Source organism: Gopherus evgoodei, chromosome 7 (assembly GCF_007399415.2).
Source record: "Gopherus evgoodei ecotype Sinaloan lineage chromosome 7, rGopEvg1_v1.p, whole genome shotgun sequence".
Lineage (NCBI taxonomy): Eukaryota > Metazoa > Chordata > Testudines > Testudinidae > Gopherus > Gopherus evgoodei.
The window spans coordinates 31,685,141-31,707,053 of record NC_044328.1 but is presented as its reverse complement, the minus strand read 5'-3'; the positions used below and the strand labels follow the sequence as shown (position 1 = coordinate 31,707,053).

Sequence of the window (21,913 nt, the reverse complement as noted above, 5' to 3'; positions counted from 1 at the left end):
GGAATACTGGAGAAGTCCTGAAGTAGTTCTCAGGAGGTAAGAGGAAGAACCAAAAGTGTTAAGGAAATTCAGGAACAAGTGTGAAAGGAGCAGCTGATTATCAAATAGGAGATAGTCCATGTACAATTAATTAAAACACAGCCTCATGGCACATGTAATTTTCCAACCTCTGGAAGGAAGAGCATGTATGCTGATCTTCTGTAAGCATCTTAAAAAGACGTGTGTGTGAGGAGTACAAGTCAAATCTCACCTTTAAATTTGCATCATAATGGCTACACAGCTTTGAAAGCCTCTCGTGGCCCCACATCTAAATTCAAATTTCCTGGGTTTTATAGTGCTCACAAGTTTATTGTTCTAACAGGAAAGCATTTATTATACACTTGTGCACACATAAATCAGTAAGTGACATATTGCGCATACACAGTACTTTTTCAGTCATTATCTTTATTTCTCTAATTTTTCAGACTTGCAAACATTCCATATGACTATATACATAAAGATTTGATGTCTTAAAAATAAAGCCATACGCAAATATTTAAATAGAAGTCAAACTTTTTTCTATGCATGGAAACATTTTGTGCCCATCCCCTCCCCCAAATGCACTACCACCTCAAAGCACATAGAATTTTATCTGCTTTTCTAAACAAAAGGGAAGTGTCTCACTTTTCAGATGAGAACAAGCATAAAAACTTCAAGCTCAGACTAATTTTTTCCAGAAAGTTATTTGGGTCTGAAAATAGGGGCTTCAAATAAAAATAGCATCTTAACTATATTATTGTTATAATAGTACTCTAGCTAGCTACTTTAGAAAAGGTATATGAATATTATTTTTAAGTCTGGTTTATGTGAAAATGTATCCCCCTTTCATTCTTTTAAAATTAATGTTTGTATATTTAAAGAGTTTCAGAGATCTGCCACAACAGATGGAAACGCTCTTAAAAACAAAGTAAGAAAGCTCCCATCACATTTAGTTATGTGTATCCTGGTAACAAGTATAAGGGAACAAGGCTGACCTGGGGTCAAATGGCTATGTATTTAATAGTGAACCAATGGCAGTGGTCTCTTGTACCAGGATGGTGAAAAGGAAGAAAAAAGGAAACGTAGGGAAGAGCTCTTGTTTGAGCAATCACATCTGAGTGATTGATCATCAATGACAGGCTCTAAATGTAAGAGTCTAATCTGATGTGGGTACCTGAGGGAGCAATTCTAGAAAGAGATGGATACAGAAAGATGAGTTTACCCTGTGTTAATAAGGTGACTATGAATAAATTAGGTTACTGATCCTGAATGTTTCCAGTTAGGCTCTGAGACAGATGTTTGACAGCAAGGAAATTACTTCAACAAACCGTATTATGAATGTTGTTTTGGACAGAAGGCTTGCAGACCACTCTTATAAATACAAGTTATATTTGATAAGAATGGCTTACTACTTTGATTTTTAACAGACTGGGTATTTTTATATTAAGAGACTAGATATCATTAAAGTAGAACCACTAACTATCATCCACCTGAACTGTCACAAAATAGAGGTCAAACAGAGGTGCAAATATTAGCAATATTTGTAGTTATGTCTGTTCAATGCAACACTGGTAACGCCGAAACAGTAAATCATATTTTAATAATAAAGGTAGCAGTTGTTTTCACCTATGTGAACAGTCAATCTAAATGATAACTTAAAAAATACATGTTATCAAGTGAATGAATTCAGCTTTTTGGCTGCTGAAGCAGATCCCACTGTGTATCAGTTCTTGGGAAAAGTTTAGTTGTATCTTCTCAAGAGGAAAGTACAATTATATTAGAACAAGTTGCAGATAAAATATGCAATGAGTTACCTTCATTGTACCTATTTGGTATATTTCACACTCAATTTAGATACACACTTCTGTTTTTATTTTCAAGCACAAGATTTATTTGCTCACCTTTTCCATAAGTAACTGGGCAAGCAGAATGTTAGGTGACTAATTTACAGGAGTAAAATGACAGAACTGTTGAATTGTATAATTGGATTTCTCAGAAGCAATTTGAAAGCATAAAGCCTTTGATCTTTGGCTTGCCAGTCCTCACTGGCATTATTAAGCAATAATGCATAGAATAATTGATAGCTCAATGGGATATGTCCAAGATTGTTTGTGATACAGCAGTTACAGCAGATTTAGAGCACAGCAGGAGTGAACTATGGGATAGCTGCACTGCCTCTGCTCTATCTGTCCTATATATGGAAATGTTCTATCATTCTGGTGTCTTTAATGGACACTAGACTTATTTCTTGAAGTAAAAAAGCAACACATTTCTCTACTATAGTATTTCCAGAATATAACAGCTCAGAAAACTCCAGCGTTGGAGTACATCAGGAACACAGATTCAGCAAAGAAATTAAAATATTGCCATTTGTCAGTTGGGAAAGGTTTTTGACTAACAGTGGAAACCTGGTAAAGACGGACGCACATCTTTTAAAAGTTACACTGGGGAGAAAAGTAACTTGAAAGATGACCATCTGAAGCTAACAATTCAAAGGTTTCCAAAACTTGCAGTCCTTTCCGAATATGCATGATTAGAGGGCGATTTCCAGAGTTTAGTACTTCCCTTAAACACCCCCCTCCCCAAAAAACAACACAGAATTCCAAACCAGATACTATACACATGCTAAATAACTAAATTGTATAGAAACAGAGAGGCTGAAATACTACAGATTGCATAAATTAATCTCCAGAACAGTATACTTGAACTGTGTGCTGCAGCTCAGGATCTGGGCCTAAGTGATTTACAGAAATGTACAATTCTCACACAGATACCATAGACTTCTAACAGAGATCTCATGCAACTTGGTTTGCCCCGTGTTTAAAGTGTGATTCTGCTCTGAGGCCAGACTTCAAAAGGCTTTCTGGGGTTACACATTGTCTCACTGACTTCCAGAGCAAATTTGCTCAGTTCATCTCTAAAACAATGTTTTATTTTAGACTGCTAGCCCCGTGAACAACTTTGAATCCAAACTTTGAACTTTTATTCTCATGCAGCCTCACAAATAAGTGTTCAGTAGGCCAAATTAGGCCCTCAGTGATACCTGTCCAGACCTGATGGTCTTAAAATCAAAGGCTGACATGTGCAGTCCCATTGCCTTTAATTAAGGTTAGAACTAAGCAAACAATTCTGTTTATGGTGCACAAGAATAAGCAGAATTCAGCTTACTCTCATTTAACTGTATTAGTTCCAAAGGGTTAACTGAAGTAAAAAAGCACTAAAGATACATTTTTTATCCTTTAAGACAACATATGTAACTCTGAACAGGAGAACTAGATAGAGCTCATGACTATGGTGCCATTTTTATAGTCACTTTTCAGAGAAGAACAGAACTGCAATGGAAATGGTATTCACTGTTTTTAATTTGGATTCTGGTGCATAAATATAATTTTCATTGTTAGTGTCCTGGCAGCTCTGGAAATAGTTTAAGTAACTTGAACTCCCTCTACTGGTTGGTTTAGCAAAACACTGCATACAGACCTTACATAAAGGGATTTAAAAAAAAAATTATCTGTAATAGTCTTTAAAAAAAGTTCAACCACCACTAAGTTTTAAATAATTCAGGTTGATTAAACATTGATATATATGTGTCAGTATTCTTTTAAACAGCCACCAATAAGAGAAGAATTTTATTCCCTAATAAAATAATACTAAAGACACGGTCCTCTAATTTTGTCACCGCATTTCTAATATCACTGAATTACAAAGCTTTATAAACAACTTTTTAAAATGTCTAATTAAACAATACTGTTTTATTTGCTGAAATCAGGTACCGATGGATTAATAATAATATAAAGACCTCTTAAAGTAATTATCCATTCAGGTTAAATGTAATTTCAGAAAAATCTAAAAAATAAGGGCTTGTTTACACTTACAATGCTGCACCAGTGCAGCTGTGCCAAAAGCACTTAATGAAGACCCAATCTAGGCCAACTACTACACCTCCCTGACAGGCTGTAGCTATGTTGATGGGATAAGCCCTCCTGTCAACATACAGCTGTCTACATTGGGAGTTATGTCGGTATAACTACATCGCTCAGGGGTGTTGATCACTCGGAGGTGCGGAATTTCTACACCCGACATAGTTATACCAACATAAATTAGTAATGTAGACCAAGCCTAAGACGCTGCTAACCTTCAATACAGTATGTTCTTCAGGTGACTTTGTATAAGAAATAAAATACAATTAGTTAAGTTAGTTACAGATATGGTGACAGAACACTCTAGAATCTGATCTTAGAGGGGCAATGTCAAATTAAAAATATATCCCAAACGTCTATTTAAAATTTTTTAAAACTGTTGTTACAATTAAAATTGAATATTAAAAATGAAAAATTATGAGGGAATAACTGGAAAAGTGGTGCTCTTGACAGCATATTGTGAATGTAGTTTTACCAGTATAAAGGTGCCTTATATCCATATAGCTTATTCCCTTTCCTGTACAGGAATAAGCTGTACCAGCTGAAGCCCCTTTATACAGGTATAACTGTATCCACACTATGGGGTTTGTATTGTTTTAATTATACCAGTATAAAGTGGTACAACTTATATGTGCGTAGACAAACGTTAAGTTTCACTGTTTCCTCCGTATGTAGTCTCTCCTGTTTGCACAGGACTCTCACAGCAACAAGGGATGGGAACAAATAAAAACTGGAAGGTGATTCAGGGCTAACTGTAGTACCTAAAAACTACTTTTAGTTTGTTTTAAACTAGATTTTAAATTGATGTTATTGCTTTGAGTTGCATAGTTCCTAACCTGCTTGAACTTGTCCTGTTTCAAATCTCCTGGTCATAAACTGTGTAAAGAAACTGAATTCTGAATGGTTCAGAGCAATATGCCCAGAAAGTTTTCAGCAATTTAGTTAACATTTTATTTTCACACAAGCAATTTCTTACCAGAGAAAAATAACCAGAAAATTCCTGTTAAGAATGTGCACCAAAAAGAAATAAAAATCATTAACACAATATGTAGACTTAGTAAGACCACACATATTTTTAAACAATTAGATAAAAACCAGTTCCTTTTTCACTTATCTTCAGGAGAAAGTTTGCAGTGCCACTAAAACCCAAACATACCAAGGAACTGCATTCCTTACACTACTTTATATTACTGATTCTATCAACCATACCAAGAAAATAAGTACCTCAATTTGATCTTGGCAGGTCAAAAGCCTTTTGGGCCATGTTTCAAATATACTTCTAATTTTAAGTAAACACATATATACTGTTAAAGGCTGTTTCACTAAAAATATATTTAAATGTTTAAATTAGATTAAAAATAAGGTTGTTTAATAACTTGTAATGTCTTCAGTGACAAAAACCATGAAATTGAAAAACAATCTTTAATAACACAGCTGCATAGTTTTGAAAAGCACAAAAGCTGACAAATTTTTAAATTTAAGCTCCAAAAATGTATTAGTTGATGACTCTCCTACAGGATACAGTTTATTTCTCAATTTGGGAATGTACACAAGTGTTAGTTTCTAATTTTAAGTAGAAACTAAGATAACTTTCATAATTAAGAAAGGAATGCCTGTAGCCTGTGTGTTTAGGTCAGAGCTGTTTCACTTTCTTCAAATTCAGTGGATGAAGGAAGGGACAATTCGTTACTGAACACGTTCTCAGTTCTGTAATATTAATAACTTAAGCCATGAAGAAAATGAACGAGACACTAATTCTTTTAACGGCACCTTAAAGACTAACAGATTTATCTGAGCATAAGCTTTCGTGGGTAAAAAATCCACTTCTTCAGATGCATTCTTTTAAGTTTCCATCCTTTCTGTTTGATAAACCTAAGACCTTTTAAATAAAAATAAGTTAAATTTTTAAACTAACTTCATTTAAAACTTTGGATATAGTCTAAAAGGGAAGTGGAAGAACAAATTAAGTTAAAACTATTAAATCCTTTATAAATAATAAAAAGCTCCTGATATTTTAACAAGTTTTAATTCCTGACCACAGCCTGCTATGACCAAACTCATCTAAAATTCTATGAAGTTACTTAAAAAAAATTATATTTATTTTTGTTGCCCTGGATTGATTTTATAATATCAACATAAGATATCTTTTTGGCAGGGAATGGAAATCAGGACTCCTATAGGTTGTTTTTGACTTTTTCATTCATTCAAAGGCTTTGGTAAAGCTACTTAACCCTCAATGTAAAATGGGGATAATACCCACCTTTCTGAAACACACTGAGATCTTCTGATGAAAGGCATAAGCCTCACTGACTACTCCATAGTACTAGCCCTTAAGTTTACGTGCACCCAACTAAGTCTGTTGGTGAACTGCCAGTAGCACAAAGGCTACATTTGTTATAATAAAAAATGGAGCAGATTGCAGCCACTGTCATTTTTAATATGAAGCACAACCAGTTGTCCCAGCATGCCAGATCACTAGGATGCAGATAGAACGCTGCATCCTGGGACTTACTGTCTGAGACATCACCAGTAAACATTCTGATAGTTCACTTGAAAAGTACAAGTAGGAAAAAAAAAATGGTCTTTTGCACTTTTATCTATGAGAATGTCCCTTGTGCACATGCATGCAAGCATCTGCCCCCCCATCTCCTCCCCAGTTCTTGGTGGTACTGTAAACATCTGAGAACTTGAAAGGATGGACTACTGTCCCTCCCCTCCCTCCCCAGTTGTGAGGACGCAATTCAGGGGGAAGGGAGCTAGGAAGAGGAGCTATCTTTGCTTGATGAAGGAGAAGCGTTCACAGACAGGCTGGGATATTATACTCACCTGGGGGATGGTGGGCTGTGTCTTCCCTGTCTTGGAGCAAATACCTACCTTAACTGGCTGCAGGTGGCAGAGAGGAGATGCTGTAGCGAGAGAGCGCATGGGGCAGTCAGAGCCCCCTCCCTGCAGGCGGGGCTGGGCCCGCTCCTGCCTCTCTCAGTGTGAGGGATACTTACCCATCGGGGATAGTATTCTTCTTTACCATGCTGAAAGCAGGAGCAGGCAGAGCAGGAGGCAACGGTGAAAGTGGGCACTGCAGCAAAGGAGAGAGAACCGCGCAGTTAACACGGTGCCAATCTCTTTCTCCATTAAGATGGTCCATCTCACAGGGCTGACCCTAAATGCAAGCACAGCAAGCAGCCACTTCGGCTCCACATTTGATGCCATCAAGTTCTGCAGCTTGCAGGCTGGCCCATTTTCCTCTGCTGCAGTAGGACAGAAGGGGAAGACAGCAAGTCACCCACCACCCCCCAAAATCTGAACCAGAGAGAAGAGGCAACAGATTTCTCCCTCAAATCGACTCTAGCAGCAGGGCTGAAGGAGTCAGAAAGATCTTACTGGCAGATCTTTCCTCCTCCTGTAGCAGATCTGCCCTCCCCTCGTACTCTCTGGGCCTCATTTCTGCTCCCAACGAGGGAAGGGAAGATCAGCCCCGCAGCAAGGGAAGAAGATTCACCTGCAAAGCGCTAACCTATCTGGGCCCGATCCTGCCAGGTGCTCAGCTCCCGCTGACCTAGCGACCCCAGAACGGCCCCAAAGACAGCCCGGGGTCGCCGCTCCAAAGAAGACGCTTTTAGCTGGCGCGAGGCCCCAACCCCAAAGACGGCGCCCACCATCCCCTCTGGCCTCGGAAGCCCCTGGCAGCCCCAGCCCCGCGGCCGGCTCCCAGAGAAGGGAAATCCCGGATCCCGGGGGCTGCCGGGTGCCGGCGAGGCAGAAGGACCAGGGATGGGGCCGGAGCTCGGAGGGAGGCGCGGGGACAGGCCGGGCCTGCGGTCAGGTCTCCTCAGTGAGAGAGGCAGGGCTGGGACCGTGAAGGGGGTGCGGTCGGGTCCCGGCGAGGCAGGGTGGGGGGCTGGGGCTATAGGTCGCCCGTACCCTGAACGGATTTTCCTTGAAGAGAAAAGCTGTAGTAGCCAAACAGACGACACAGAACCTTCCCGAAAGGCTCCGCACTGCGCAGGCTCAGCAACCGGCCAGCTAGTGTTTCACATTGCGCATGCGCATCAGTTGCCGATGGGTCAGGAATATCGTGGTGCGCATGCTCAACAACACGGGGCCAAGTTTGTAGGTAGGCTCAAGGACTAGTGAGGCACGGAGTTGTCAGTGCGCATGCCCAGGAAATAACCGGGGAAGCGGGGAGGTGTCAGTGCGCATGCTTAGAACCAGGATTGTCGGTAGGGGGAAACTGTATCAGTACTCATGCCCAGTATCGGCAGCCTCACTAACTTAAATTGGTGAGAGCCGGGATCCTCTGTCTGGGGGCGCGGTTCCCTCAGATGGTCCGTATCTTCCCCGTGGCCCGCCCCTTATCTGTCCCTCAGGAGGACTGCAGTTCCCGGCGTGCAGTGCGGCATGTGCGTTTGATAGGCTGGGCCCTCTTCCTTCTGTGGGGGAGGGCGCAGCGGCTCTTAAGGTGGGGGGCAGAGGCGCTTAGTTGTGCACCCCAGCGCCGAGGTGTGGGTTCCGGGGGCTGGAGGACTGCGACTTGTGCGCAGTGGGGGCCGTGCAAGTCCTCGGCGTGCTCTGTGTGTACTAGGGATGCCTTTAGTCTCACTGCTGGGAGTCCTCTGCAACTGGGTGTCTCAAACGTCATTGCACCACGATCCCCTTCTGACAGCAAAAATTACGACATGACCCCAGGAAGGGTGACTGAGCTTGCCAAGGCCTGCTGCCTCAGGCCCTTGGGAGGGGCAAAGCTGAAACCTAAGGGCTTCAGCCGCAGATATGGGGCCTGTAACCTAGTCTGTGCTGCTCAGGGCTGAAGCCCTTGGCCCTCTGCTTTGTCAGTTGGGTTCAGGCTTCAGCTTGGTCCTTGGCCCCAGCAAGTCTAAGCCAGCCCTAGTGAACCCATTAAAACTGGGTTGTGACCCATTTTTCTGGTCCTGATCCACAGTTTGAGAACTGAGTTTGCACACTGAAGGGTGAAGGTGCCTGCAGTCTTCCCACAGCCTGGTGCTGAGTTGCTGACAAGGGTCCCTCGTGTCTGGTGCTGTTTGTTTAAAATTATTGCAGTAACTATTACGTGAGCAAATTTGCCAATATCAGAAGAAAGTGGTCAGGAATAGTTTTCCGATAAAATTGGCATCTGATGGCGATGAGAAAGCTGTGTGAATTCTAGGGGACTTTTTTAATGTGCTGAGATAGAGGGAAGAAAAAATCTAAAAGCTGCATAAAGCACATAACTCCTTTAGCAGACCTTGTGTTCTCTGCATATCTGAAAAGTGTGGCTCCTTCTGTTCTCCACCCCTCACTGACACTTTTGTACAATTTCTGCCTTTCAAGGCTTCCCTTTTCTCTCCTGCTTTCTTCCCCATTTATCTCAACTCCTATCACATGCAGTCTCCTCTTCTGCTCCTTGCCAGCTGTGTCTTGTCTTTCAGTAGAACTTGGTTCCAGCTCCTTCCCTTGTAGATAGCTGAAAGTGGGTGAGGATTGGGTCTTCCTGCTCATGAGAGAGGAGACACAGGCATGAGGTGGCAGGGACAGGACAGCTTAGCTATAGGAGAAAAGTAGCTCATGGTATGGCTACACTTGAAACTTCAAAGCCCTGCCGCGGCAGCGCTTTGAAGTGCAAGTGTGGTCGCAGTGCCAGCGCTGGGAGAGAGCTCTCCCAGCGCTGCATGTACTCCACATCCTCATGGGGTTTAGCTTGCAGCGCTGGGACCCGCGCTCCCAGCTCTGCAGCACTGTTTACATTGAGGCTTTACAGTGCTGTATCTTGCAGCGCTCAGGAGGGTGTTTTTTTCACACCCCTGAGCGAGAAAGTTGCAGCGCTGTAAAGCACCAGTGTAGCCAAGGCCTCAGAGGAAAAGGCTGCCTAATGCTGTCACATATTCCTGGCTGTGATTAGTGGCTGGGACACCAGTATCCCTTGATGATGTTTGAAAACCTGGACTGTTGACAGCTAGGGCCTGGATGAATCAAGGGTGTTGGCCACCAATGCTGAAGTCTGTAAAGTGCCACTTTTGTTCAAATTTTGGCATGTAATTTTGCATTAACAAGCTTGTTTTAATTTTACATTTTTTTTGTTTGGGAATCACGTCTTTTAACCCTTTAAGAATTAGTTTTTCATTGCATAAATATAGACGCATCATACTTAGTCTTATCCCTCTTTCTGTGCGCAAGCCACATTACACTTTTAATTATGTTCCTTTCGGCAGGGCTACAGGGGATCTTCCAATGGTAACAAAAGAAGGTTTGCACAAAGATTGTGAGTAGTATATGGCCACTAAACTTTAAATTAGTAAAATTATTCTTACAGTAAGTATCATTTGGCTGAGAAAAATGATGCAGGATGCTTTTAGGATCATGACTACACCTCTACCCCAATATAACACCACCCGATATAACACGAATTCGGATATAACGCAGTAAAGCAGTGCTCCGGGGGGGCGAGGCTGCGTGCTCTGGCGGAACAAATCAAGTTCTATATAACGCGGTTTCACCTATAACGCGGTAAGATTTTTTTGGCTCCTGAGGACAGCATTATATGGAGGTAGAGATGTATTTCTGTCCTTTGATTATTTGTTTATGCAATTAGCCAGTTTGTGTGTACAGTACTTGTACTGCAGTACTTGTACATGCAGATTAGGTAGACAATTGTACATCTCTATTTGAAAATTATTAGCCTTAGACTAAAAAAATAAGCATTTCATGGGGGCAGTTCACACCTCTTTTACACTTTCTCTCTCAGCATTCTGTTGCTTCAGATTTTATTTATCTATGCAACCATAAAGACTAGAAGCATCAGTGCTGTCTTCTTTCTTTGTTTCCGTTCTGCACGGTCTGGATGTGTATTGAAGTAAGGGGTGTGCATAGCTGCACTTAGATAATGATATTTGACTCTGCAGTAACATTTGTGGGCTATACCTCTCCCATTGGGAGAGGATTGAACCAACAATTATGGTAATAGTAAAAGTACCTGGAACTTTTGTTTCCTGATCATGTTGTCTGGTGAACTAAAAATACATAGATTTCTGCTTCTCCTAGTCTCAGAGCTCTGTTTTGTTGACTTTTGCATGCCAAGATTATGGTTATATGTCTCGAATGGCATATGTGCAAGTGTTCCGTGTGAAAATTGAATATTAAAAGCACCATGTTTGATATAGAAGAAAGAACATAAGAATGGCCATACTGGGTCAGACTAATGGTCCATCTAGCCTAGCGTCCTGTCTTCTGGCAGTGGCCAATGTTAGGTGCTTCAGAAGGAATGACCAGAACAGGCAATCATCAAGTGATCATCTCCTGTCTTCCACTCCTAACTTCTGGCAGAAAAAAACAAAACAAAAAAGTTGGGATAGGGTAAAATAAATGTTAAAACGTACCATTCAGATAGTTTCCCATTCTTTGACAAGTGTAATCATTTTGCTTCTGAAAAATCTATTTTTCCATAGTATACATTTTGATTGCAAATTCTACATAATAGAAATTGCTGTTCCCCCCTAGTGTGACTCACTGTAGTCTAAGTGAAATTAATTAGAAATTAAAAGACGAAGTTCAAAGCTTATTTTGGTTGATTGGGTCCTTGGGGAGGAGAGAGGGTTTATTTATATAGGATAGATGCAGTTAAAACAACAAGAAAGTGGATTATTACCTATAAGAAGAATGAGAAAAATAAAAAAGTTATCAAAAACTATAACAATAGACTCTGGATGGGACATATAAGATTATTTATATTATATTAATTCAGAAGTCAACTACATAACTTTAAATGATAAAATGCATTTTTATTCTGTTGAGAGGAATTGTTCAATACTGTATAAAATAATAAAACCATATATGGGCCTCATGTCTAAAACACTACATACAATTACAGCCATATTAGGGGATCCAATTATGCAGCTCCATTTTGTGGTATAAATAGGACTTAACAAGCCTATGTTCTCAGATCTTGGTTTCTTTTGATTTGTCAATGAAGATGAGAGCACAAGTACTGATATATGTATGTTTTATACTTATGTAAATAGCTGTGCAAATTAGATATAGCTCTCAGGCTCTTGGCAAGTTGCCAAACATGACTGTTGGGACGTGTGGAGGGGAAGAAGGGGTCCTAAAGTTTTGTATCCATTTGGTTTAGCACATATTCTGGCATGTTAATTTGTTGTAATTTTCAAGGTAGTAACCTGATCATTTGGAAACCCATGTCATAGAGTTTAAGACTAGAAGAGACTACTAGATCATCTAGTCTGACCTGTATAGCGACCTGTGTATCACAGGCCATGTAAACCAGTTGTTGCAAAATCCACACACTGATGATTTATTGGATATGCAGCCTTGTTGACTGATGTGGAAATGCGGCCATCTGCACAACAATCAGATTGTTATTCCATATTGTTCACTGTTGACTAGAGTAACTCCTCACTTAAAGTCATTTCAGTTAACATTGTTTCGTTGCTATGTTGCTGATCAATTAGGGAACATGCTCATTTAAAGTTGTGCAATGCTCCCTTCTAATGTCGTTTGGTAGCCGCCTGCTTTGTCCACTGCTTGCAGGAAGAGCAGCCCATTGCAGCTAGCTGGTGGGGGCTTGTAACCGGGGTGGACTGGCAGCCCACCATCAGCTCCCCCTTATCAGCTCCCCGCTCCCCTAAGTTCCTTGTGCTGCAGACAGAGGCCATGGCTACACTAGAGAGTTGCAGCGCTGGTGAGGGGGCTACAGCGCTGCAACTTAGGATGTGGCCACACTTGCAAAGCACGGCCAGCGCTGCAACTCCCTGATTGCAGCGCTGGCTGTACATCCGGTCGAGCCTCGGGTGTAGCGATTCCAGCGCTGGTGATCCAGCGCTGGTCAGCAAGTGTGGACCCCACCAGCGCTTTTATTGACCTCCGGGGTATAAGGAGGTATCCCAGAATTCCTGTCCACAACAAACCGGAAGAAAGGGGGAGCTCAGAGTTCAGCCAAACTGCTTAATTTAAAAAACAAACACAGCTCCTGTTTGCTGAGCGAGCGGAGGCAGGCAGGCGAATTACTTTGGAATGTTCACAGCTGTTAGCTTGAAGAGAGAAACAGCACGCTCACATGGCAGAGGGGGAGGGGGAAGTCCATGTTGAGCAGATGCTTATCTGGTCTGACGGCTATTTAGGAGTGCATAATTTGCATTTAGTGAATGAGAGAGGGGTGGGGGAAGGGGTCAGAACTTTTAAAATGATTGAAGGTAGGCACTGTGTGTCTTCCAGTCCTTAGAACTTGCAAGGCAGGGAGCTGAGAACAGTGTCAGCTCCAAAAATCCAATCTCTCTGTCTCTCCCACGCTCCCTGTCACATTCCACCCCACCCCCCTCTTTTGAAAAGCACATTGCAGCCACTTGAATGCTGGGATAGCTGCCCACAATGCACCACTCCCGACAGCACTGCAAATGCTGCAAATGTGGCCACACTGCAGCGCTGGTAGCTGTCAGTGTGGCCACACTGCAGTGCCGGCCCTACACAGCTGTACGAACACAGCTGTAACTACCAGCGCTGCAGAACTGTAAGTGTAGCCATGGCCAGAGAGAGCTTGGGGAAGCAGCTGCTCTCTCAACTTCCTGATCCACTCAAAAAGACAATGCACTTACGAGTGGGTGAGCTTACTTAAAGGGGAAGTGTGCATCTCTTTCTCTCTCTCCCACACACAAGGTGGTGTGTCTGTCTCTGTCTGCTATGCTGTCTCCCCTCCCTCGTGTTCATGCTGCCTTGTGTGAGAGGCTACATTAACAACAATGTGTTAACCCTTGAGGGCTCAGACGATTGCTAGTTCATCATTTAGCAGCAAGGCATTCCCTGGGAAATATCCCTCCCTCTTCCACCCTCTAACTTCACCACCTTAACCAAGCTTCACAATCATCATAGCTGTGAACAGTATTAAATTGTTTGTTTAAAACGTATACTGTGTGTATATCTACATCATATGTAGTTTTTTGTCTGGTGAATATAATATCTCTGGAACCTAACACCCCCCATTTACATTAATTGGATTCATTTAACATTGTTTCACTTAAAGTCTCATTTTTCAGCAACATAACTACAACGTTAAGTGAGGGGTTAGTGTATTTTAACTCAGGTTTTAAACATAGATTTTAGTTGTTCATTTTATATATTATAGTAGGATATAATACAAATGTTAAATATCAGAATAGAAGTACATAATATAGTATTTCAATAAAATGCTTGCTACAAAATTATGTAACCAGAATTTAATCTGAATTTATTGTGGTGTCTAGCACTAGAAAAACATGAAATACAATGCACTGTGGTTGTAAAGAAGAGGATAGCGAACTTTAAAATATGTAAGAATTTGGTGCATCATGTCTGTCAATGAACATTCTTTAAAAAAAATTTAATCATTGGAAGTATAGTTGTTGTTTTTCTCTCTGTATTTCTGTCTCTGCATTTTTAAGAATTTAAAATGTTTTCTCTTGGTTTCATATTATTCCTTCATGTTATATAATTTTAAACAGATTTTAAAAAGCTGTATAAACATTGCTTTCGTGGACCCACTGGATTGAAGAGAAGTTAAATATTTTTATTTTGGGCAATGTAACTTGTAATTGTCTGATAGTTGATAGTATTAGTATCAAACACTGATATGACCATTTGTGTTTTTCAGTTTACTTACTATCTTGTTTGTTTAAACCCTTCAGAATAAATGGACCCTGTTCAAAAAGAAGAAGAAATGTCATCAGATAAAACAACTAAGGGAAGTTGTGTTAGTTGAAAAGTAAATGTTTTATATTCCTTTCCAGACAAAATACAGATGACTGGATTCAGCATTCTTAATTCATGCTGTATAAGCTAACTACTGATAATCATAATAATCAATAATAGAAATCTGTGTATAGAAGACCCAGAGGATCTGTGGATTTTCTGTTTTACACAGAATTCTATTTTTTTTTGTGGGGGGGAGAGGGGAATATGTACAAGACATTGTGTTGAGAACCAGTAACAACAGGAGTGGGAAGTCATTAAATAGTAAAGCTCTGTAGTTTAGAGTTGAGATTTTTAGCTGCTAACGAAGTCTTTGATGTGAAGAACCAATAATGTCCTGAGGCTATCAAAAATAATTTAGTTAGACTAGAGGCTTGATCAGATTAACCAGTAACAATCAATTCAGTCTGTGTTCACACAGCAGATTTTCTCCTTTCACAACCATGTTTGTGAATCTACTCCTGTGTGGTATCTAACCATGTTTGTACAGAACATTCTGAGAAAATCTGGGCAATTTATTCCTTAGTGTTTCATCAGGGAATATGGTGCCCATGGGATGTGCATAAAAGAAAACATCAACATCATATGTGCTATGGGATGCCCTTTGCAATAAGGAGTTGGGAGAAAGGAGAACTGACCAAACAAGTACATTTAGGAGGACATATCCATACTGTATGCACACACACAAACATGCAGTGCTGAACTGGCTGGTGGATGAGCCTCTGGCAAAGGTGAAATGCTATTATTGTTATTAATAGACTTTTAACCATGTGATTTGTGAACACAAATCATGTTTGAACCAGCCATGCCAGTAACTGGCTACTAATCTTGTTATTTTTTTTTCTTTTTTCTCCCATTCTGTTTGATATTTATTGCCCACTGTTTGTTGCTTCTGTCTTCTCCCCAACAGTTCTCTCTCACTTCTTGCCTCCTTGATGGTTGCCTCTCCCTGGTTATCTTAATTTCCTTAGGTTGATTGCTTTCTCTTCCCTCTCCTAGTTGCTTCTGTTATGCGTTCCCATAGGCTTCCTCACCTCAGTAATTTAATCCCTGCTTTCTTCCCCATATTCTGCTTCTTTCTTCTGCTTCTTATTATCAGGATCATACGCCATTATGTAAGTGCAGTACAAACAGAGACAGACATAGCCCATCACAAAGAATTTACAATAGAACTTAAAGCAAAATGCAACAAGTGGATGTAACAAATTGAGGTAATGGGGAATGGAGGATAATACCTGATAATGTGTGGTTTCATAGGTTGGCAATGTGCATTACTGATGGTGTAAAAATTGTAGGATATAAACAAAAATGGTAAATGTCAGCGGTTCCAACTGGATACTTCTTTCAGTTTCCTTCTCTTCCTACTTTCACTGCTGTGCTGTCTTTGACAGCAGTGTATGGTGCAAGGAGTGGTAGCAGCAGAAGACCTCTGACTGTTACCACTTGAGTATCCTACCCTTAAGGTAAAATAAGAAGGCTCTCTTTGTGGTATCCTTGTGCTGTGTATAACTATTTTAAGGCTGCAGAATGGTAGAATCCAGATTAGAGCTTGGATTCTTTACAGATTTGTAAAAGTGAGCATTAGGAAAGGTAATGCCGAGTCTGCAGGGTATATTATGGGCCTTGTCACTTCACAGCAAGACATGCAACTCAGAACCTGGCTGCAGTAATTTTTTTTTAAGTGATATGCTATCCTCTTCAGTTACAGAGGATAGAGAGAGAAAAAATCCAAGGGGATTTCAGGAAAAAAATAATTAAAATTTAATCCTAAATACATCTACTAAATGGAACGTTAGGGACCAGGGGCATTGTACCTTTCAGCTGGTTAGAGAGATTGCTGTAGAGTCATGTAAGACTCTATTTTTATTTCCCAAGGATGATCAGTTTTTTGCAGATCTAGTACCTTGACTGTGAGGAAGAGGAGAATTTGGATTTCCTACATGGCAGTATAAAACACTGATATTAGGCCCGTCTTTGGACCAGACCTTGAGAGGGTCTTAAATTATGGAAATTCTAACTTTCCATTCTCCATTGTCCTTATATGGCAGATCCAGACCAGCTGAGACATAGATTAGGTACCAAGGGAAAAAATGTGAGATTGACAGACCAGATGCAGGAGCTGCATATCAAATGCAACATCCAGATTCTGCCACATCAAATTAGAGAAACCAGTATTGGCAGTCAAAACAAAAAACCCGTCACTACTACTGAAAAGCCCCCTACTGTCAAAGCAATGTGCCAAAGCAATTAACTGATTTTGGGGTCTCTTGAGATATACTCTTGTGCCCTGTGGCAGCTTGACAAATTGTTTGGTGCATTGGCCTTTAGTGTTCTTTTAGTACTGAGGTGTATTTTACTCCAAAGACATGTATCCTATAGATAATACTAATGTAAGCCTTAAGATTCTATTTTCTAATTCTCCAGAAAAAGGATGCTCAAGAAGCAATTCTGAAGAACTCACTGAGAAGAGAAAGTGCTAGAAAAAAGGTGAATTTGTTAATGCTACTTTTAATGATCTATCTTTTTATTAGAACAGATGTTAGAAGATACTTTATCTTGTAGAATCCAAGTATTTTGATGCCTTGAGCTCTGTATGTAATGGTACATATATACTTAATTGTGACCACTTGCTGTTGAATAGTAGTACAGATATTTTTCAGTAATACATTACTTTTTATATAAGAGTATATTATACTAACAATATCTTGTTTTATTTAGCCCAAATACATTCTTTAGCATTTAAATGCCTACTTTAAAATTGGCTGTGAATGTAATTTTTTCACAAGCATTTGACTTAATTTATCTACATGGCAATGTAGATAACTTCCCAACAGAGCTTATGTGCACAGGTATTCCAAAGTCCAGACTTCATACTGATAGCAGAGTTGTCCTTTCAAGAGATAGTTAGGTTATGTCATATTTAAAAAGAAAACCCCGCATGTGTTAATACAACCTTAGGTTGTTAAAAGTGAAAATGGTGAAAATCGAAATTTCTTTTCACCGGTTATGCTGCTTCTAGACTAGTCAGCTTAATTTTCCAGTTCTCATGGATTTGTGTGATGCTATTGTGCCTGGTTTGCAAAGTTTGTAGGGGGAATGTTTAAATCAAAACTAAACACAAGTTGTTGAAATTATTTAGAAATATAACTTTATAAACAAAATATTAATTTTGGCCTACATTTTTGGACAGTGACTCTTTAACTCTGCTATCCCTTTGGCTAGGAGGAATAGATACTAAACAGTTAAATTGTTTGTGATTCTCTGTTTCATAGATAGTGTTTAAGGCCAGAAGGGATCATTAGATCTTTTAGTTTGATCTCCAGTATATCTTAAACTATTAAATTTCACCCAGTTACCCCCATAATGGGCACAATAAGTTGTTTTGCTAAAGCATATGTTCCAGAAAAGCATCCCGTCTTGGCTTGAAAGACATTGAGATGGACATTTTACCACATCCATAGGTAGTTTGTTCCAGTAGTTGATCATCCTTGCTGTTAAAAATTTGCGTCTCATTTCTCAGTTGATTTTGTCTGGCTTCAGCTTCCAGCCGTTATTTCTTGTTACGCCTTTCTCTGCTAGATTAAGGAGCCCTTTAGTACCCACTATTTTTTCACAATTATCAAGTCACTTTTGAATCTATTGATAAACTAAACAGATTTAATTCTTTAAGTCCCACTGTACGGCATTCTCGCCAGACCTTGAATCATTTGTGGCTCTTTTCCTGAACCCTCTCCAATTTTTCCACATTCTTTTAAAAATGTCCTCCAGAACAGGATATGGTATTCTAATAGTTTCGCCAGTGCTGTATGTAGAGGTAAAGTCACCTCCCTTCTCTCTACTCTCCTGTTTAGCTCTTTTTGGCACAGCATCGCACTGGGTGCTCCTGTGTTGCTTGTCTACTTTGAGCCTAAATGCTTTAGAATCACTGCTTACCAGGATACTGTCCTCCATTCTGTAGGTATTGCCTTCATTCCTTGTTCCTAGATGCATAACTTTACATTTGGTATATTAAAATGAATTTTGTTTGAATGGGCCCACGTTACCAAGCAATCCAGATTGCTCTGTATGGCTACCCTGTCCTCATTATTTATCTCTCCTTTTAGATTTATCAGTCTTCTGAGGCTTTTCTCCCTAATTAGCTATATTGTCTTTCAAAAAGACATGGTGATTCAGATCAACCCACATTTTTTTTTTCAAAATATAGACTGAAGACTCTACTATAACCAATCAATTTCATTTTCCATTTTTGAATCTAGAATCTTTTCTTAGACATCAGTAGTGTCTTAAATTACTCTCTTAATTAAATGAATGTTTTCCTGAAATCTTTTGTGCTATTTGTTCTTTACAGACCCAGGTCTATAGGTGCTCCAGTTTTTAAGCAGAGGAGAACCTCGGATATAAATGGGAGTTTAAAAGTGTGAAATGCGCTTTGTAAACCAGATTTTACTCAGTTATAATGGTGTAAATCTGTAATAATTCAACTTTCTTCAGATGAGCTATTCTGGATTTACACCAGTGTAACTGAAAACAGAACCATGTAATTTTCTGTAAAAAGAAGTAAATTTGCATCCAGTGGTCTGAAAGAAGGTAGTACAGTTTTCGGCCTGTACTTGGATTTTCCACAAAGGAGGTGTTTCAGCTTGTGGATTGTTTTAAAGAGTTCTTTCTATATAGCTAACTAATGGGTTGCTAGATATATTATTAGATTAAAGCAAGTTAGAACATTAATTGTTGGGACATGCTGTTAAACCAGTGACGTTTAATAGGTAACTGGAGAACATTTGGAACAAGAACAAGTTGAAAGCAGCCTTCAGAGGAACAGCTGTGTTATCTTTTATTTATGGTACAGTGTGATACTGTCTAACATTCCTGCCTGCTTTTAACATTGGGAAAAAAGAGGTTGATTTAAATATGGTATTCTTTTACAGCAGCTTATTGTTTATTAACCTTTTTCCTTTCCTATATTTCAATGTTGTTTCTATAAACTTAGAGGTTTAAATTTTGACACATGAATGTGTTCATGATTTTACTGATTTATAGTATGTCTATTACTATGAAATCTGGAACCATTACAGATTAGCACAAGCATCAGTTTATAAATGCAAATTTAAAGGAGCAGCAGCAAAGATGGTGCTTTAGTATAGAACTATTTGGAAATGCTTAACTCAAAAGATGGACTTTGCACTATTCTTTAACAGTTTTAAGTGGGGCTTTGACAAACCACTAGAGGGAGCATATTCTATAGTCAGGAACTCTGCACCAAGAATTATTCTGCCTCTAGACCTCAAGAGTGCACAGCTATGGACTGTCAACAAAACCAACCCAGTTAAAATTAACCAACTTGCTGTTGCATGGGGAGAGTCAGTCCCGAAGTAGCCAGGTGCAAAATATATAGGGCTTTATAGATTAAATCCCTCACCTATAAATTACATTTGGAAGCGGATGGAAAGGTAATTCAGGACACAGAGCAGAAATGCAATGTGCTAATTAGGTCCTACTGCACTAATAATAATAATTGGTGCTTCGGCAGCATTTCTTATTGAGTGAAGGCACTTTACAAAGGTTAGTAAATTCTATCACCCTTTTACATATAGGGAAAAAAACATTGAGAGGTTCTTTCCTCTTAACCTCTGAGAGGACACTGATTCTAACCAAGCCAGAGGACGGCTTCATTTTGCATTAGCTCACTCCAGGCCCTCCGCACAAGTAGACTTACGTCATCAAACTTTAGAGGAGGGAAATGGAATAGTGGTTTTTAGAATGTTGGAAAGGTAGCTGGTACCTATCCTGTTAGGAGCTTTAAATGTTAAAACCAAAACCTTGAATTCAGTGCGCATACCAATAAGCACCCAATGGAGACAGTACATTCTTTTGCATACCCCAAATGACTGCCCTCCTGCATCAGCTTTAGACAGCATGTCAGTTATTTAGGTGAAGTTGCTCAATATAACGTTCATTGCAATGCTCATCTTCATGGTTACAATGGCATGCACTACCGGCTGAATGTACAAAAGGAAGGGATGCAGGCTGGCAACATTTGTGGAGGCTCTAATATTGCTCTAACAAATATTTTAATTGTTTAAGTACTTCATAAAAATCAAAAGAAATCTACTAACAGTAAAGTACGTTTAAATATAGTGTGATAAAAACTAATTACAGAACTAATCAGATTTAGCTCCAGTATTTCTTGTGCTAAATTTTACTCTGTCAGTAGCATTATAATGGATTTTTAGCAGTGTAAGTAAGAGCAGAATTTGGCCCAATATCTTTTTAATTTACTATATCCTTTCAGGACAGACACATTGTATTTGTGAAAATAAATATTTAATCGATTAGAGCAGTGGTTTTCAACCTTTTTTCATTTGCGGACTCCTAAAAAAATTCAAATTCAAATGGCAGACCCTATTGAAAATCTTAGATATACTCTGCAGACCGCCAGGGATCCACAGACCACAGGTTGAAAACCACTGTTCTGTGGTAACCACAACCTTTTGCAGACCCCTTAGACATACTCTGCTGACCCCCAGGGGTCCATGGACCACAGGTTGAAAACCATTGTGTGGCATACTCCCAGTGCACAACCTGGAACTGTGGGACTTCTGAGTCCCCTTAAAGTCTCCTCCCTGAGCTGGCTCTCACAATGCTATCCTAGTGACAAGCAGCCAACCCATCCAAGTGTTGTGATCACTCCATCATGTGAAGTTGCTGAGTTGCATGAATTCATGCTGAGGCACTCATGAATTATACACAGAGAGACTCCAGCTAACACCATAGCCCTCATAACAATGCAAGCTCATTAATTAGTTTACCACTTTGTCAAAGTGTTAGGTAATAAAGCAAGTCCTCACTCACCTCTCCAGCACCCGAGTTCGTGCGGAGTTGGTATGGGGCACACAATTCTGTCAGAGACCAGACACCAATGCGTTGATCAACGGGCTCACACTATCCTTAGCTCTTAAAGCTTTAGATTAAATGTGGCCCCTTTATTAGGGGTGAGCATCAATATTTATACACAGAAGTAAACAAAGTGATTAACAAAAGATAATGGTCATGCATAATCAATCAAGATTTTACAGGAAAAGCAAGTTTAACAAGTAAATGCATAGAGATAAAGGCTAATGGCTACTTGAGAAAGGGGGTGTCATGAGTAGTTTGCAGGTCAGTGCTTTGTTCGATAAAGGGTTCAGAAAGGATTATGCAGAGACGGCCAGTCTGGGTGTGTTTTGGCTCCCCAAAGTTCACCAAAA

General features: G+C 39.9%; 2 protein-coding genes across 3 annotated transcripts in view; one reads left to right on the top strand and one right to left on the bottom strand.

Annotated features, from left to right (window-relative positions):
* The window catches only part of LOC115654341, a 30,106-nt gene extending 22,131 nt beyond the window's left edge, over positions 1-7,975 (bottom strand). The window contains exons 1-2 of one of the 2 annotated variants that reach the window (XM_030568463.1): positions 7,860-7,975; positions 6,938-7,014 (exon numbers count right to left, since the gene is read on the bottom strand). In XM_030568463.1, coding sequence (XP_030424323.1) covers positions 6,938-6,966 — 29 coding nt within the window. In that variant the 5' untranslated portion in view covers positions 6,967-7,014; positions 7,860-7,975. Of the gene's footprint in view, positions 1-4,914; positions 4,939-6,937; positions 7,015-7,859 lie in introns of those variants that run through there. The other variant, XM_030568464.1, reaches the window with a different exon arrangement.
* Positions 7,976-8,108: 133 nt separating this feature from the next.
* Positions 8,109-21,913, top strand: part of CC2D2B (coiled-coil and C2 domain containing 2B) — a 117,930-nt gene continuing 104,125 nt past the window's right edge. Inside the window, exon 1 of the mRNA XM_030570320.1 lies at positions 8,109-8,158. Coding sequence (XP_030426180.1) covers positions 8,137-8,158 — 22 coding nt within the window. The 5' untranslated portion in view covers positions 8,109-8,136. The remainder of the gene's footprint in view (positions 8,159-21,913) is intronic.